Raw genomic sequence first — 17,994 nt, forward strand, 5'->3', positions numbered from 1 at the left:
TGGCTCTTTGCGTAGCCGCACATTAGAGAGTTTTAGCAGCCTGCCTCTTCCGTAGTTTAGGTCGTTACTGTGTTGACCGGGACCCGACTGCGCCTGCGCGCGAGGGAAGGGAAAGGAGGCGCACTCCACCGTGGCAAATGCACGGGAATGGCAAGGGCTGGCCCGCGGAACTAATCCTCCCTACCGCGACGAATGCGCAAGTGCCCAGACGGGTCCCGGTCAACACGGTAACCACGTACAACACGGAACATACGAGCCCCGGATACATGCACGCGACGAGGGAGGGTCGAGTCGACTGGCGGGTTCAGCTACCTCGACCCCTCACGCGTATATATGAGCTCCATTCAAAGAGTCGAGGCGAGGGGGCCGGGGATTGCCGGAGAAGGAGCTACCGTATTTTTACGATTCTAGCGCGCACCTTCTTTTGCTAAAAGCTAGCTTTAAAATTTGTGTGCGCGTTACAATCGGGCTCAAAACCGAAGCAGGTTTTAAATCGGCCAGCAACATTGCCATAGGCACGAGGTCCTCCCAAACTCCAACTCAATCCAATAAAAAAATCCGTCAATATCACGTGAGGGAATTTTGGCGCATTCCTGAATGACATACCTTGGACAGCTATTACATATTTTTCTACTATTGCAATTACCCCGTCACATGTAGAATTATGAAGGTCAAGACACTTGAAATCGCAAACAGCTTCAATGTTTCCCACTATACTTTTATTCCCTGTAGGAGCTGGATAAGCAAGTTTACGAAGCACAATTTATTTTTGGCTGCCACAGTTGCACGCGCAAAATAAAATCTCCTTCTTCTAGGTAAGTAGTGTCATGTATTTTACATCTGCGCGGTAAAGCCGAAGTCCAAATATTTTTTCGGATTTTCCTGCGCGAACAACCCGCGCGGTACAATCGTTGGCGCGTTATAATCGTGAAAATACGGTATTCAGCTCCCCACGGCCCGTCGACTCAGCCCGACGAGCGCGTCAACCCACCCCCTGCCTGCGAGTCGAACGGACTCACCCCGACGGCTTTTCGACTCACCGCGTCCGCTTATACACGAGTGCGTCGAGTCCAAAAAACCTGTTTATTTCAACTCAACGCGCCCTCGTCGGGTCAATGTAAACGTGCTAAAACTCTCTATTAGCTCGAGGACCCGCTGCAAACAATTGTGTTACCTCCCCCGTTTTGCTTCCACCCGCTGTTACCCTGCCTCTGTGAAGTGTTTAGGGCATAATCAAGTTGCCGGGCGCAACGCTTGACCCTACACTCTTAGGCAAAAAGGACTAAAAGTTCGTCCTTTCGGGGACTAACGGCCTCTGCCACAATCATTAGTCCTCTTGGGGACTAACTGCGAGGGGATGAACGGTTAGTCCCTCACCCGGATGGTCCGTTCCGATACTCCCCAAGGACGAACTGCGTAGAGTGCAGAAAAAGGAAAAAACTCCAGCACCGGCAGGGGTCGAACCCCTGACGCCCGGAATTACACGCAAGGAACCCGACGCGCTATCCGCTGGACCACGCCGCCATATGGTTCCTGCGGCAGATAATATTCAAGTGTACAGCGTGTAGTTCTGTGCATAACGCTACAGATTCATTGCAACTGGTGCCCGAATTTCTATCTGTGCAAGCGAACGTGACCGCGTTTTGCGCCTTGCGCTTAGCGCTTTGCTAGGTTTAGGGTCTATTGCTCAGTTCGATTCGAAGTAGAGCCTCACAACCGTAGTTTTTTCGTAAATAACAATCAACTCGTCGTCGCTTAGTTGAGATAGGTAGCTGGGCGATCGGACGACTCATTTGTTTCCGCACAACTTAGCGCAAGCTAAGTGCTTTCTTAGTGTTCGATACATATGTTAAGGGCTCTATGTAACGTATGTGAAAGGTGTCTTCTGTGTGAGTGTCAGAATAAGGAAACATGCCATATTTTCCTGCATCGGCGAAAGCGAATTCGGTGTTGCTTAGCCTGAATTCTTCAAATTCGCGTCGCTAGACGATCGCGACTGTGAAATGCAAGCGGGTTTTACAGCAGTTGCAGCATTGTCATAGCTTTGGTGCCCAAGGCAATTATGTACCGAGTGTAAAAGATAACTTCGAGACGCTTACCTGTAGCGAGCATTTTTGTTTTGCAGTTGTCATCAGCAACATGCGTTTTTTCTAGTCTGTTAAACATATACATATTCATCACGCTCAGGAATCCACTTTTGCTATTGTCACTAATTTTTGAGTTACTGTTAAGGCGCTTGAAAGCTTTCATTGGCCGTTATTATCTCGCACGAATCGTATGCAACACAGCGTATCAACATAACCTCGCCGAGAAGCGTATGACAATCGCGCTTCGCCGCTCCCTGCCATTACCCGCCGCTCTACTAACTCTAGACGATTTTCTTATAACTAACATCAATATTTTCTCCCGTGGCACCATCTAAAGCACCCAGTGACTGCAATGCCTTGTGTTTTGGAAATATAAAACTGTTCGCAGACATATGCGCGAAAGGGCAACGACGACGCCATTATGGGATTAACGACGCAGCAAAGAGACTAACTGCATGCGTTTCGTCTTCCCGTTACTCCTTATAGATCGGCGGGGACGAACAGTTAGTCCGAATTTATGCACACGGCACGTACTCTGCCGCAGATACTCCCCTTGAAGATGAACGGTCGCCCGCGAAGACTAACGGCTGTATTTTAGTCCCTATTTTAGTCCTTTTTGCCTAAGAGTGTATTTTCCACCACAACATATCCGTGTTTACGGAAACAAATAAATAAGCAAACAAGCAAACGAATCCAATTTCTAGCCTCTCTGATTGGTTTGCCGGTCGAGCTGCGCGACTGTAGCGTCTCATGCTCGCGTGATTTGCGGGGCGCAGTGGTTGGGCCCTACTGCGACGCGTGGACTCCGTGGATCAACCAAGACAGCCCCGCGGACGATGGCGGGGACAACGAGCTGCTGGAGAATATTCCGGGTTTTTCGGATATGTGCCCCGAGCTGACTGCGGTCGAGTGCCTGCCATCGGATCCGGAGCACAGCACAAATGTTGAGGAAGAAATCGCCAAGTTGGCGGAGCCCTGCAACAGGAAGGGACTCCTCTGCTCGCCCGGCAGCCCTTGCATCGACTACAAAGTCCGCGCCTACTGCACCTGTGAGCAACGTATCCTTCTCCCTAATTTAGCCTGCTTCCGCATGTCCACGTTCACATGTAGTTTAGAGAGCACATGTACTTCCGATTAGCGCACTGCTATCGTACTGGGATTATTTTGCCAGCATGGAGCTGAAGGTGTTGCAAATGTGCCAAACCTCCCGTGAAATTATGCCTGCAGTGAATATACAATACTGCTGAGAATTTTAGATAAAAAGTGATGCAAATCAGTGGCACGTGCAATAGAACATCCGAACGACATGAAGGAGAAACGCATAAATTTTAGAGGTCGAACTGTCGGAGTTTGTATGACTGGGTGGTGCCTCCACCACAAAAACTGCTAAAATGTAAATATCGACTGTTTCGTCGGCATATATAAGATCGGAAGAGCCGCATCGAGTAGCTAGAAATCCGGCCGCCAGTTGATCTGTTCGTGTACAGTGTTCGTAACTGACGTCAATTGATCCAAAAAATTCCCTACAGGATCAACGAAAACAAGTAGATTAGAGAGGTCGCGCTATTGCTGATTCATTCCTGAGGCGAAATTCCCGGTTGTGTTCGTTTCAGCAACATCCGTTTCGCGTCAGTTTAAAGACATAACGTAACTTAGTAAAGCTGTAGACTGGGCTAGTTGGTAATTCAAAGCGCTCGTCCGTGTTTATTCTTTTCGTCCCGTGTGTTTCTTCTGCGCTACATTTGACCACATAACGTAACGCCGTTTGTGCCGCCCTTAATCATCCGCACCGCACGGAAACCAACGCCCTGCGTAGCTTGTATTGCGTCACATCCGCGTCATCTGCCTTGAGCCAACCAGGACTCGCTCGAAGGGGCCCCTTGAAACGGACATGAAACGGACACTACGGAGAATTCCACCTCAGCCTTCGTCACCTGTAATTATCGCCTCAGGATCATAACATGAGTATAATTGCCACAGCTCTGTTATGGGGACTGTTTTAAGTATAGGAGGAATCAGTCGCAGAGTTGGAAAAGGGAATTTTGTGGTTTTTAAGAAAGCTTATGCATCAACCGCATGTTGGCAAAGAAAAAAAAAAGGTGGAACGTATGCAAATGTATTACGTCGGGTGTGCATGAACGAACACAAATTAATAACACCCCGAACCTCCGTGTTTGACATTGTTCACAATTTTCCTAACGCGAGCGGAAAATTAAGACACAGCTGCCCATCTTCCGAGGGGTGAAAACCGCATTGCCAGCAATACTCGCCCGTGCGCTGACTTGTGTCCCACTGTTGCGCCGGCCAATGGCGCCGCGTGAAAGAAGGCACGGAAACGTCATCTTTGTTTTCATCTTGATATTGGCGACTTTCAGCCGGAAAAAATTAATTTCGCAAATTAATCTTTGTATGTCCGGGATCGCTGTACCGACGGCGATCAAGGCACAATGCTCAACACTGAGAAGCAGCGAATGTGTCTTCCGAAGTGCGAACGTTCTCACTTTTCTCCCTGCAACCCAACCCCCGAAATTTATTTTCACGTCGCCGGGTCATCGTGACGTCAAATATAGCCATTTGCTATAAATGTACCGAGGGCGCTGCGGCGCTTCTGTCTGTAGTTACCGATGTTAAAATAACAAAACGCTCAGAATAGAAACACATGCGTGCGCCATAGCGAACATAAGCTAACAACGGGAAGAAGGCTACCCTTAATGCGATACCAGACGACAGCTAAAACTCCGGTGTTTTCCTAACTGTAGGGACTATAGGAGGCTTTGTTCAGTAACATGAATCAGGTAGATAAAGGTTAAGTCCCACTTCTGTCAGTATTGATAAAGGTGTGGGAGCAACACAAACGCTTGGAGGATTGTCATTGAAATCCTCCTATTAGGGTCGAATAGAGCAAATTATTTCCAGGTGGCCTCATTATTAAGCTGCGGCGTCACCGCAAACGACAACCGAAACGTTTTCCGCACCTTCTATGACAAAAATCTCCTGTAAACGTTAGTTCAGTGCACACAAAAGAAATTTCACGTAGTAGGCGTGATAGCAATGCTGAAGTGATTATGCAACTGCAACATTTACTGTAAAATTATGGTGCTTACTGGGAACTCATTTGACGCAAATTATAATAAATAAGGAAAACAACGCAAACAGCAAAGCAGTCTCACTTTTATGGCGCGATTTTTTTGTTCCAGTAATGCGTAACAAAAAATTTAACATCGGAAACTGAATGCAGACCGCACAAAAAAAAAAAAAAAAACCTCTGCTACTAGCTCAAAGAGCAAGAATTCAAAGTTTAAAATAACAACTTGCCCTGAATACTTCCGACAATCCTGTAAAGTAATTGACACTGCTTTTTGCTGCAGTTTTCTCGGGTACTTATTTTTTTCTCAGGTTCATAGATTTTTTTATCAGTAGGCTGGCATGTACAAGGACAGTTACATGGTAGTTGGTGCATTCATGTGAATCCCATGCAGGCAGACACAGCCTTTTTGTTCTTAATGCGTAAATTATTGATTTTTAGGTCCATCAACGACCATCCCGACAAGGCCACACAGAAAAAAAAGTAAGTCGCTATTGCTGTTTTCGTGCGAAGTTTTATGATTTATTTTTTGGCACTTTTATTGCACAGGAACTTTAAAACGCTCGCTTATCCTCGGGGAAAGACAGGAAACGTTACGGCGCTTCAACATTGTTAAGCACTGCGATATCTAGTAGGCGCTGAAGCGGCCGGGTAAGGCCTGCAAAGGGTGGATGGTTGCCTGTGCTGCATTTTTAAACAACACCAAACACAAATGTCCATGTAATGAAATTTTTGACCATATTAAGGAACAATAAATAGCCTAGATTCGCAGGGTAAACTGGCGAGTTTCGACGTGGAGGTTTTGGGAGTGGCATGGTTGTCTTGGTGGTGGCTACTCAGTGTTCGACATACCTCGTCAAAGTTGGACTGTCTCACTCAAGCTCCCTCAGAAATTTATCTTTGGAATCACCTCACACTCAAACTCACACTCATTGCTGAGCAACTCATCTACGCTCTATGAAACTAAAACTCACTGCGAGCGCAAAACTCAGAACTCACTCGGGCTCAGAACTCACTTGGGATAAGAATTCACTTGGGCTCAGAACTCAAAATGGGCTCAGAACTCCACTTGGGCTCAGAACTAAAAATGGACTGAGATGTCATTCGGGCTTAGAACTCAAAATGGACTAAGAACTCATTCGGGCTCAAACTCAAAATGGGCTCAGAATTCACTCGGGCTCAGAACTCACAATGGACTGAGAACTCACTCGGGCTCAGAACTGGAAATGGAATCAGAACTCACTCGGGCTCAGGCGTACTCAAACTCAGTCAGGCTAAACCTCACTCGGGATCACTTGGGTTCAAACTCCCTCGTGATCACTCGGGGTCAAACTCACGATGCCACACTAGCCTCACGCTCACTCAAACTCAACCTCACGCCTGACTTTGAGCACAAATAAGTGTGAATGAGTGGACTGATGAGTGAGTGCGCCGACCTCTCGTGTTCAATTCTCTTCCTCGCAGTATCGCGAACACACTACTAGCTACTCGCAATTAGGAATTTAACTTTGCGCCTTTCGCTCAGGACCAGAAATGCGTACCTCTATCAGTGCCACCATGCAGCTCAAATTCAAAAGTTGACTTCGAAGGTTGGGGTCCGACTTGATCACAAGACGGAGATGTGCGGTCATTATAACTTAGTATTTAGAATGTCTACAGACGGAGCGCCTGTAATGTGATAAAGATGTCTTATTACTTGATTGCAATATTCCGGGCTGTGGGCAACAAAATGCTCCTTCGGATGCCTTCGGGGAGACCAATGCCCTCAAGAGAGCCGAGATTTGTGCTCTTTTTGATAGCCGGCGCAGATAACTTTTGCTCGGTCAAGCAAAGGTTTGGCATAACCTGTTGTCTATATACCAGACTCACTAGTTATTTATAGTCTACTTAAAAGTATGACTTATATGTAACAGGTTGTCAAGAATCATCACGGTGCAAAGGCATCCAGGGCCATAACGCACGTAAGCAGCCGTATTAGATTTGACGGGTAAAATGCAATGAGGTGCTGGACGTGGCGACCGTCTGCGTGTCTTTAAAAACTGGTGTCGAAGCGAAAGGAGAGATAGCACAAGTTGTTTTTCTGTTCTCTTTGAGTGGGGCAGACCACAGATGGCCTTAAACGTGGCAAATTCGCAGGCCGGTGCCCCCCCGACATGTGGGTGTCCGAATGCGGCATCCGCTGCAACGCCACTTGCGACCACTTCTTGCACAAGCTTCGGGACCAGGGTTACTGCCACGACGAGGATGGTTGTGTGGACGGCTGCTTCAGGACAGTGTGCGAACCGGGAAGCGTGCACTTTAATCCCGACAACTGCGTGCCCCCACAGCATTGCCCTTGCGCATTCCCCGGGAGGGAAGCTCCTCTGGCGGTGAGCTGCTAACGCCGCCAACCGTGTCCACTTGTTCGCCGGAAAAAATGATTCCTGCAACGCTCCAGTCAATACTTTCTGGTTTTCTGTTTTATTTACTTAATTTGTACGTACTGCAGGCATTTAAGGGCTATATCAGGAGTTGTTGAAATACACAGCAGCGATTAGAAGAGCAACACTTCAGGGAACGACAAAGACGTATACACCCGTACACACATTGCAATTTCATTCAGTACACAAGCGCCTGATCCTGTAGATGCCAATGTACATAGAATAACCGTTATACAACCAATTAGTGGGCACTGTAGGACGGGGTGCCCATAAAAACACAACAAAGCAAATAACTATTGATTAAACACGACTTTCAAGAAACAGCTGATATCGATGTATCGATGAGGTCCTAATCTCACCTGGCAGTAAGTTCCGCTGTTCTGTCGTTCTCGAAAGAAAAAAAAACTAAATTGGAATGTATTGGTGTGTGCATGAAATGGGGTGAGGTTTAGGACATGATATTTTTGAGTTATAATTGGTATAGCGTACGTAAGATAGATGTTAGAGGAAAGGCGGTTATCTGAGTGAACAATACCATGCAAGAATTTTAGCGAATCGATATTACGTCGCGTAGAAAGTGAGGCAAGGTTTAAAGTTTTAAGGGTGGATGTAGGCGAAAAATTACGGTCATAGCGCTGACAAATGAAACAGATTGCTTTTTTTTTGCACGGATTCAGTTTGTTTGATTTCTCCTTTTTTATACGGACACCAACCGATTGAGGCATAATGAAGAACCGGACGAATTATTATTTTGTACAGTAGTAATTTAGTTTCCTGTGGGGATGTTCTGACGGTGCGTCTTAGGTAGCTGAGTTTTTTAAGAAATTTGGTGCAGACTGAATTGATATGTTTAGGTTAGTAGTGAAAATCACGCCAAGATATTTATAATCCGGAACCCTTTGGAGCATTAGGCCATTGCAAGAGTAGTTGAAATCGGAAGTCTGCGTTCGGGTGCTGAAGGACATTGAGACTGTTTTACGGAAATTGATATTCATCTGCAATGTATCCCACCAAGAGCAAAAGGCACTAAACGAGTCCTTAAGGAGGTGGTGAACTTGAACGGAGGTAATGGGGTTGCACAAAACACAGTCATCGGCGTAGAGGCGTAGTTCACAGGTGATGGATTGTGGCAAGTCATTAATAAAAACCAGAAACAACAATGGACCAAGAACGGACCCTAGTGGTACCCCTGATGTAACTTTAACTAAAGGTGTTTTGTGCGAGTGAAAGGTAACGCACTGGGTGCGATTGGACAGGAAATTGGCAATTAGATCTACTAGACGAATTTTGTAGGATGGCACCGAGTTTATTAGGCAACATAGAGTGAGGAACACTGTCGAAAGCTTTTGCGAAGGCAATGAATATTACGTCGACCTGGTTGCCGGACTCAAGGCTTGACGAAATGTCATGGGTAAATTCATGCAGCTGAGTTAAGGTGCTATATCCGCTTCGGAAGCCATGCTGCAGATTGGATAAAACATTGTTTGTTTCAAACGTTCCATTTTTTTTAAATTGGACAGCGCTTTATAGTCACTTGTGCCAAAGAGCAGCCGTTCATTTTTTAAACGAAGTAACCGATTACAGTCTATTAATTCGATAGGTATAGGGCATACCACCTGCACAAACAGAAGACCAGGCAATATTTCGTTACATTCCGCGTTACATTCCTTGCATGGTTTGCTGCGGGTATCTATAATGTGCAGTAAGGATCAATTTTAAGGTGATAGCGAGAGCATCGATCAGCGGACCTTTCAAGATCAATAGCGGCCGTTTTCTAACCTCTTGAGATTCAGATAGCGCTGCCGTCTGGCCATCGTAGTCTCTCGCATGATACAACCATGATACGACCCGTAAGATGGCGCTGCTCGTTGTTTCTTTTCGACTCGAGCGATCACCTTCAACTTTGTCGCGACTGTACAAGTACCATAATCGGCAGGAGACGGACTGGAATCACAAAACACATTTGATATATCGTAACGTATGATGCGTGCTAGCGCACCATCCGGTGAAGTTTGAGAACTACACTGTGATTCTGAATCCACACAGCAAGGATAGTAGTATTGAACGGGTGGAGGTCATGTCATTGTAAATGTGGGTAATCTCCGAAAACAGTCACCACGGATATGCCTTTTCGGGGCATTCAACGTTAAACAAATATTAGATCATCGGAGCTGTAGCACGGTTACTTAGGACTTGAAGATTGAAAACGAAGAATACGTTTACATTCTTAACCGAGACGTTTTCTTCCCTGGATTCGCAGGACATTTATGTTTTGTGCAGGGCTAGTTTACTTGTCTCTTTGAGTGCATGGTGTTACTGTAGGAGACAGTTTGTGTGTGGAAGCTCGGAGGTGTCCCCATAGGTTTTAACCCCCACGGGTTTACCCATTGTACTGAGTCGGAGACTACATGCAGCACCTGAATTTTAAGCGCAGTCTTCGTAACGTCTCAAGGGTAGAAATGGCCGGCGATCTGGTGACGTGAGGCGAGTCTTGATCAGTATATGCTCGGTTAAACTTAATTTTTGCTCCTCACGGAGACATGTAGAATTTTGTGGCATTTATGTGAAATTGTTGGGCGCCAGCGTACGCATGTTTCCCCCCAATGCGACCGCTACGCCCGCCCCCATAACCAGTTCTGAATGAAAAAAAAGGATACAAATATGAGTGGGAAGCGCAGCTTTCAAAATTTCTGTTCGTGGGTGCTAACAGTTGTGCCGTCACGGCGCATTAAAGGGCCCCTGCAACACTTCTTTTCTGAATTTTTTTTCTAAATCTGAAACGCTTTCAGAGCGTAGGCTACAAGCGCATCCAGTGCTGAGAATATGAGGTCAAAAAGCAGCTCCCGTCAAAATTACTACTTTACGTACACCAGATCCCTTGGAAATTTGGTCAAAATGTTTTTTTTCTCCTTACCGCTATTGGCATGGTTTTGGGCGTTCCAATTACGTCTTTCAAACGACGTTGCGGCTATTGGTCGGGTTCTTTTCAATTGCAGCAATAAATGCATTCGATAGCCACATGAAAGAAAAGAAAGAAAGAAAGAAAGAGCGAAGCAGAAACTGGTACGGGTATCTGCGGCGAAGAGCAAACCACCCAGTGTCGCTCGGAGCTGGTAGTAGCTATATCGCTTTGGTAGTGCTTCCAGGTACAATAGAAAAAGTGAAAGCGCTTGCGCACGGTGTTGCACGGTCCCATCAAGCTGCGAGCGTCATTAACACTCTACTTGTCTCAGTTGACGCGAACTGCATCTCCAGATAGAAGCAACGAAACAGTGCGTGTGGCCAGAAGTTGTTGGCAGAAAGTTCGACCGGTAGATGTCGGCGAAATTCTTCCTGGCAGCGAGGACGACACAGGGAAAGTAGTTCGACTGATGGCAGTACTTTCCTGGCCTATCGAAGATGCTATAATATATCTTTGCGTTCTTCGGGAACATTTCCCGAGATTAGTAGTAGTATTCGAGGAGTTCATGACTTCAAAAATAGTCTAGAGGCGATTAAAAGGAGGTCCTAGGGATTTCATATCGTGATATTATTGTGCATAATGGCTCGTAAAAGATGTCTTTCCAGCAATGCATTCAAGTAGAGTTAAGCAGCTTATTTTAAAAGCGCTCGGTGGCAAGCTTGGTATCTGTAAAGCCGGATTTCCCAAATTGGTCATAGCAGAGAAGAAGAAAAAAAACTTTAGTTTGGAGTTTCGCGATATCATTAACTTCATCAATTGACATCATCAACCAAGCACCACAAAAGTCAGCAACATACCTCAGCGACAGAACTCAGTGATAAGTTATGCTCACGCATTCTCACATCGTTAAAGAAAACTGGTATGCCACTGTAGTTTTTTTTGTGTGTGTGTGTGTGTGAAATCCTATGCCGAACTTTCCTTTTCGGGCATGGAATAAGCCATTCTTTCAATTTTACGGAAGTTGCGGCCGAGAATCGCACGTTCAGGTTCGCATGTTGTCACAGTGGTTAAAACTAGTCTGATATGTAAAGTATAAGCACCTTATTTGATGTATACCGCGCGTGGCCCGCACGTTTCGCTTCAGCATACTGCACACACGGCATTTACCACAACTTCGGAGCCATCCTCGCCTGGCTTATTGCTTAAAAAAAGTATTTAAAACACACCGCACAGTACGTCGTGTGAAGTATGGTGTTTGTGGTACGAGGCCCAAGACCCCAGGATGCACCGACCGGCAGAGCTGCGAGAGAGTCTCTCTAGCTGTGCGGTTCGCACTGTCTCTGTAACTTCGGAGGGGGTATTGTGTATCGCGAGGTGCAGTAGGTTTGCAGTTGTGTGCTGGGAGAGGCCGAGCGCTCGCGTCTGGCCGTACCGATGAGGCTATCAACACCGAATTTTTGCCATTCCGTCTCCTCTGAGGGATGTCACCAGAGTGTCCCCTAAGCCTAGACGAATGTACCCTATCCACAATAAGGAACGCCGTGAGGCAAGAGCGAAGGCCCTCGCCAAACAACACCGACCGGGGTTGCCGTCTCTAACCCAACCCCCTTCGTACAAGAAGCCCTCGCCCAGTTGGTTGAAGACACCGAGCTCCGAAAAAATCGGGATCCCCACGGTCTAGATGACTGAGTGAACAACTCAGTGGTGCAATCGCCACAATGTTTGGTCAAAATAAAGTTATTTGTACTACTACTACTACCGCACAGTACACAGATAGTCCCCGCCCACTTACGCATTCAGAAAAAGGACGACTTCTCCTACTTGTGCATTTAGATTGTTTTCTTATCGAGCTTGCAGGGCAGCTTCTTTCTCAAATTATTTTGTAGGCAGCGATGGGTAGCGTGGACTTGGAATATTTACGAAACGTGGTACGGTAGTGTGGGCGTTGCTACAGAAACGTTTTCTCTCATTCATGACACGCAGCCGGGCGAAGTGGTGGAGCTCGAGTGCGAGAAGTGTCAGTGCGCGAACAACCGAGTGAGCTGCGCCAGCATTCCCGGATGCGGAACGACCACCTCCGTAACCACAGGTACGTGTACGGCGAGGACGACCATTGTGCAGAGTGCACAGATCAACAGCATTTGCCACCGATTTGCGCTCGCATAATAAAAATAGTAACTCAGATAAATCCGACGAAAAGTGATCACGAGCTACGAATGAATGATTCTCGTATATCCAAGAGACACATAAACTGAATGGCTCCATTTAGTTTGAGGAGGAAATTGGTTCTTCGAAATATGTGAAAATGTAGAATTTTGCTGTCTTTGTGTGGAAATATAAGGGCAAGCGAAGCTTCTTTTCTCCGCCTGTGTAAGTTTAGAGATTATTTAACAAATGTCGGAAGGAACACTTACTCTGTTTGAGGATAGTAGTTAACCAAAAGCAAATGTATTCCGGAATATAGAGATCCGAGGGCGCTGCGGCGCTTCTGTCTGTAGTTACCGATGTTAAAATAACAAAACGCTCAGAATAGAAACAAATGCGTGCGCCATAGCGAACATAAGCTAACAACGAGAAGAAGGCTACCCTTAATGCGATACCAGACGACAGCTAAAACTCCGGTGTTTCCCTAACTGTAGGGACTATAGGAGGCTTTGTTCAGTAACATGAATCAGGTCGATACAGGTTAAGTCCCACTTCGGTCAGTATTGATAAAGGTGTGGGAGTAACACAAACGCTTGGAGGATTGTCATTTAAATCCTCCTATTAGGGTCGAATAGAGCAAATTATTTCCAGGTGGCCTCATTATTAAGCTGCGGCGTCACTGCAAAAGACAACCGAAACGTTTTCCGCACCTTCTATGACAAAAAGCTCCTGTAAACTTTAGTTCAGTGCACACAAAAGAAATTTCGCGTAGTAGGCGTGATAGCAATGCTGAAGTGATTATGCAACTGCAACATTTACTGTAAAATTATGGTGCTTACTGGGAACTCATTTGACGCAAATTATAATAAATAAGGAAAACAACGCAAACAGCAAAGCAGTCTCACTTTTATGGCGCGATTTTTTTGTTCCAAGTAATGCGTACAAAAAATTTAACCACGGAAACTGAATGCAGACCGCACAAAGAAAAAGCACTGCTACTACCTCAAAGAGCAGGAATTCAAAGTTTAAAATAACAACTTGCCCTGAATACTTCCGACAATCCTGTAAAGTAATTGACACTGCTTTTTGCTGCAGTTTTCTCGGGTACTTATTTTTTTCTCAGGTTCATAGATTTTTTATCGGTAGGCTGGCATGTACAAAGACAGTTACATGGTAGTCGGTGCATTCATGCGAATCCCACGCAGGCAGACACAGCCTTTTTGTTCTTAATGCGTAAGTTATTGATTTTCAGGTCCATCAACGCCCATCCCGACAATGCCACCCCCAATAATAAGTAAGTCGCTATTGCTGTTTTCATGCGAAGTTTTATGATTTATTTTTTGGCAATTTTATTGCACAGGAACCTCAAAACGCTCGCTTATCCTCGGGAAACACAGCAAGCGTTACGGCGCTTCAACATTGTTAAGCACTGCGATATCTAGTAGGCGCTGAAGCGGCCGGGTAAGGCGCGCAAAGGGTGGACGGTTGGGTGTGCTGCATTCTTAAACAACACCAAGCACAAATGTCCAAGTAATGAAATTTTTGACCATATTAAGGAACAATAAATAGCCTAGATTCACAGCGTAAACCAGCGAGTTTCGACGTGGAGGTTTTGAGAGTACCATGGTTGTCTTGGTGGGGGCTACACAATGTTCGACATACCTCGTCAAAGTTGGACCGTCTCACTCAAACTCCCTCAGAAATTTATCTTTGGAATCACCTCCCACTCACACTCACACTCATTGCTTAACAACTCATCTACGCTTACTGAAACTAAAACTCACTGCGAGCGCAAAACTCAGAACTCACTCGGGCTCAGAACTCACTTGGGCTAAGAATTCACTTGGGCTCAGAACTCAAAATGGACTCAGAACTCTACTTGGGCTCAGAACTAAAAATGGACTGAGTTGTAGCTCGGGCTTAGAACTCAAAATGGACTAAGAACTCATTCGGGCTCAAACTCAAAATGGGCTCAGAACTCACTCGGGCTCAGAACTCAAAATGGACTGAGAACTAACTCGGGCTGAGAACTCGAATTGGAATGAGAACTCACTCGGGCTCAGGCGTACTCAAACTCAGTCAGGCTAAAACTGACTCGGGATCACTTGGGTTCAAACTCCCTCGTGCTCACTCTGGGTCAAACTCACGATGCCACACTAGCCTGACGCTCACTCAAACTCAACCTCACGCGTCACTTTGAGCCCAAATAAGTGTGAATGAGTGGACTGATGAGTGAGTGCGCCGACCTCTCGTGTTCAATTCTCTTCCTCGCAGTATCGCGAACACACTACTAGCTACTCGCAATTAGGAATTTAACTTTGCGCCTTTCGCTCAGGACCAGAAATGCGTACCTCTATCAGTGCCACCCTGCAGCTCAAATTCAAAAGTTGACTTCGAAGGTTGGGGTCCGACTTGATCACAAGACGGAGATGTGCGGTCATTATAACTTAGTATTTAGAATGTCTACAGACGGAGCGCCTGTAATGTGATAAAGATGTCTTATTACTTGATTGCAATATTCCGGGCTGTGGGCAACAAAAAGCTCCTTCGGATGCCTTCGGGGAGACCGATTCCCTCAAGAGGGCCGAGGTTTGTGCCGTTTTTGATAGCCGGCGAAGCTAACTGTTGCTCGGCCAAGCAAAGGTTTGGCATAACCTGTTGTCTATATACCAGACTTACTAGTAATTTATAGTTTACTGAAAAGTATGCCTTATATGTAACAGGTTGTAAAGAATCCTCACGGTGCAAAGGCATCCAGGGCAATGACGCACGGAAGCAGCCGTATTAGATTTGACGGGTAAAATGCAATGAGGTGCTGGACGTGGCGACAGTCTGCGTGTCTTTAAAAACTGGTGTCGAAGCGAAAGGAGAGATAGCACAAGTAGTTTTTCTGTTCTCATTCAGTGGGGCACACCCCAGATGGCCTTAAACGTGGCGAATTCGCAGGCCGGTGCCCCCCCGACATGTGGGTGTCCGAATGCGGCATCCGCTGCAACGCCACTTGCGACCACTTCTTGCACAAGCTTCGGGCCCAGGGTTACTGCCACGACGAGGATGGTTGTGTGGACGGCTGCTTCAGGACAGTGTGCGAACCGGGAAGCGTGCACTTAAATCCCGACAACTGCGTGCCCCCACAGCATTGCCCTTGCGCATTCCCCGGGAGGGAAGCTCCTCTGGCGGTGAGCTGCTAACGCCGCCAACCGTGTCCACTTGTTCGCCGGAAAAAATGATTCCTACAACGCTTCAGTCAATACTTTCTGGTTTTCTGTTTTATGTATTTAATTTGTACGTACTGCAGCCATTTAAGGGCTATAGCAGGAGTGGTTGAAATACAGAGCAGCGATTAGAAGTGCAACACTTCAGGGAACGACAAAGACGTATACACCCGTACACACATTGCCATTTCATTCAGTACATAAGCGTCCGATCGTGCAGATGCCAATGTACATAGAATAACCGTTATACAGCCAATTAGTGGGCACTGTAGGACGGGGCGCCCATACAAACACAACAAAGGAAAGAACTATTGATTAAACACGACTTTCAAGAAACAGCTGAAATCGATTTATCGATGAGGTCCTAATCTCACTTGGCAGTAAGTTCCACTGTTGTGTCCTTCTCGAAAAAAAAGAAAAAAAACTAAATTGGAATGTATTGGTGTGTGCATGAAATGGGGTGAGGTTTAGGACATGATACTTTTGAGTTATAGTTGGTATAGCGTACGTAAGATAGATGTTAGAGGAAAGGCGGTTATCTGAGTGAACGATACCATGCAAGAATTTTAGCGAATCGATATTGCGTCGCGTAGAAAGTGAGGCAAGGTTTAAAGTTGTGAGGGTGGATGTAGGCGAAAAATTACGGTCATAGCGGTAACAAATGAAACAGATTGCTTTTTTTTTTTGCACGGATTCAGTTTGTTTGATTTCTCCTTTTTTATACGGACACCAATCGATTGAGGCATAATAAAGAACCGGACGAATTAGTATTTTGTACATTAGTAATTTAGTTTCCTGTGGGGATGTTCTGACAGTGCATCTTAGGTAGCTGAGTTTTTTAAGAAATTTGGTGCAGACTGAATTGATATGTTTAGGTTAGTAGTGAAAATCACGCCAAGATATTTATAATCCGGAACCCTTTGGAGCATTAGGCCATTGAAAGAGTAGTTGAAAACGGAAGTCTGCGCTCTGGTGCTGAAGGACATTGAGACTGTTTTACGGAAATTGATATTCATCTGCAGTGTATCCCACCAAGAGCAAAAGTCACTAAACGAGTCCTTAAGGAGGTGGTGAACTTGAACGGAGGTAATGGGGTTGCACAAAACACAGTCATCGGCGTAGAGGCGTAGTTCACAGGTGATGGATTGTGGCAAGTCATTAATAAAAACCAGAAACAACAATGGACCAAGAACGGACCCTAGTGGTACCCCTGATGTAACTTTAACTAAAGGTGTTTTGTGCGAGTGAAAGGTAACGCACTGGGTGCGATTGGACAGGAAATTGGCAATTAGATCTACTAGACGAATTTTGTAGGGTGGCACCGAGTTTATTAGGCAACATAGAGTGAGGAACACTGTCGAAAGCTTTTGCGAAGGCAATGAATATTACGTCGACCTGGTTGCCGGACTCAAGGCTTGACGAAATGTCATAGGTAAATTCATGCAGCTGAGTTAAGGTGCTATATCCGCTTCGGAAGCCATGCTGCAGATTGGATAAAACATTGTTTGTTTCAAACGTTCCATTTTTTTTAAAATTGGACAGCGCTTTATAGTCACTTGTGCCAAAGAGCAGCCGTTTATTTTTTAAACGAAGTAACCGATTACAGTCTATTAATTCGAAAGGTATAGGGCATACCACCTGCACAAACAGAAGACCAGGCAATATTTCGTTACATTCCGCGTTACATTCCTTGCATGGTTTGCTGCGGGTATCTATAATGTGCAGTAAGGATCAATTTTAAGGTGATAGCGAGAGCATCGATCAGCGGACCTTTCAAGATCAATAGCGGCCGTTTTCTAACCTCTAGAGATTCAGATAGCGCTGCCGTCTGGCCATCGTAGTCTCTCGCATGATACAACCATGATACGATCCGTAAGATGGCGCTGCTCGTTGTTTCTTTTCGACTCGAGCGATCACCTTCAACTTTGTCGCGACTGTACAAGCACCATAATCGGCAGGAGACGGACTGGAATCACAAAACACATTTGATATATCGTAACGTATGATGCGTGCTAGCGCACCATCCGGTGAAGTTTGAGAACTACACTGTGATTCTGAATCCACACAGCAAGGATAGTAGTATTGAACGGGTGGAGGTCATGTCATTGTAAATGTGGGTAATCTCCGAAAACAGTCACCA

At 45.9% G+C, this 17,994-nt stretch overlaps 1 protein-coding gene across 2 annotated transcripts in view; it reads left to right on the forward strand.

The window, feature by feature from the left end:
• The window catches only part of LOC144139377 (hemocytin-like), a 224,618-nt gene that overhangs the window by 88,992 nt on the left and 117,632 nt on the right, over positions 1-17,994 (forward strand). The window contains exons 30-35 of one of the 2 annotated variants that reach the window (XM_077671743.1): positions 2,864-3,136; positions 5,614-5,655; positions 7,309-7,541; positions 12,478-12,583; positions 13,892-13,933; positions 15,586-15,818. In XM_077671743.1, the coding sequence (XP_077527869.1) occupies positions 2,864-3,136; positions 5,614-5,655; positions 7,309-7,541; positions 12,478-12,583; positions 13,892-13,933; positions 15,586-15,818 (929 nt within the window). The remainder of the gene's footprint in view (positions 1-2,863; positions 3,137-5,613; positions 5,656-7,308; positions 7,542-12,477; positions 12,584-13,891; positions 13,934-15,585; positions 15,819-17,994) is intronic. The other variant, XM_077671748.1, reaches the window with a different exon arrangement.

The sequence above is a fragment of the Haemaphysalis longicornis genome, unplaced genomic scaffold, assembly GCF_048455015.1.
Source record: "Haemaphysalis longicornis isolate Haplotype H1 unplaced genomic scaffold, Haemaphysalis longicornis Haplotype H1 scaffold_1, whole genome shotgun sequence".
Classification (NCBI taxonomy): Eukaryota; Metazoa; Arthropoda; class Arachnida; order Ixodida; family Ixodidae; genus Haemaphysalis; species Haemaphysalis longicornis.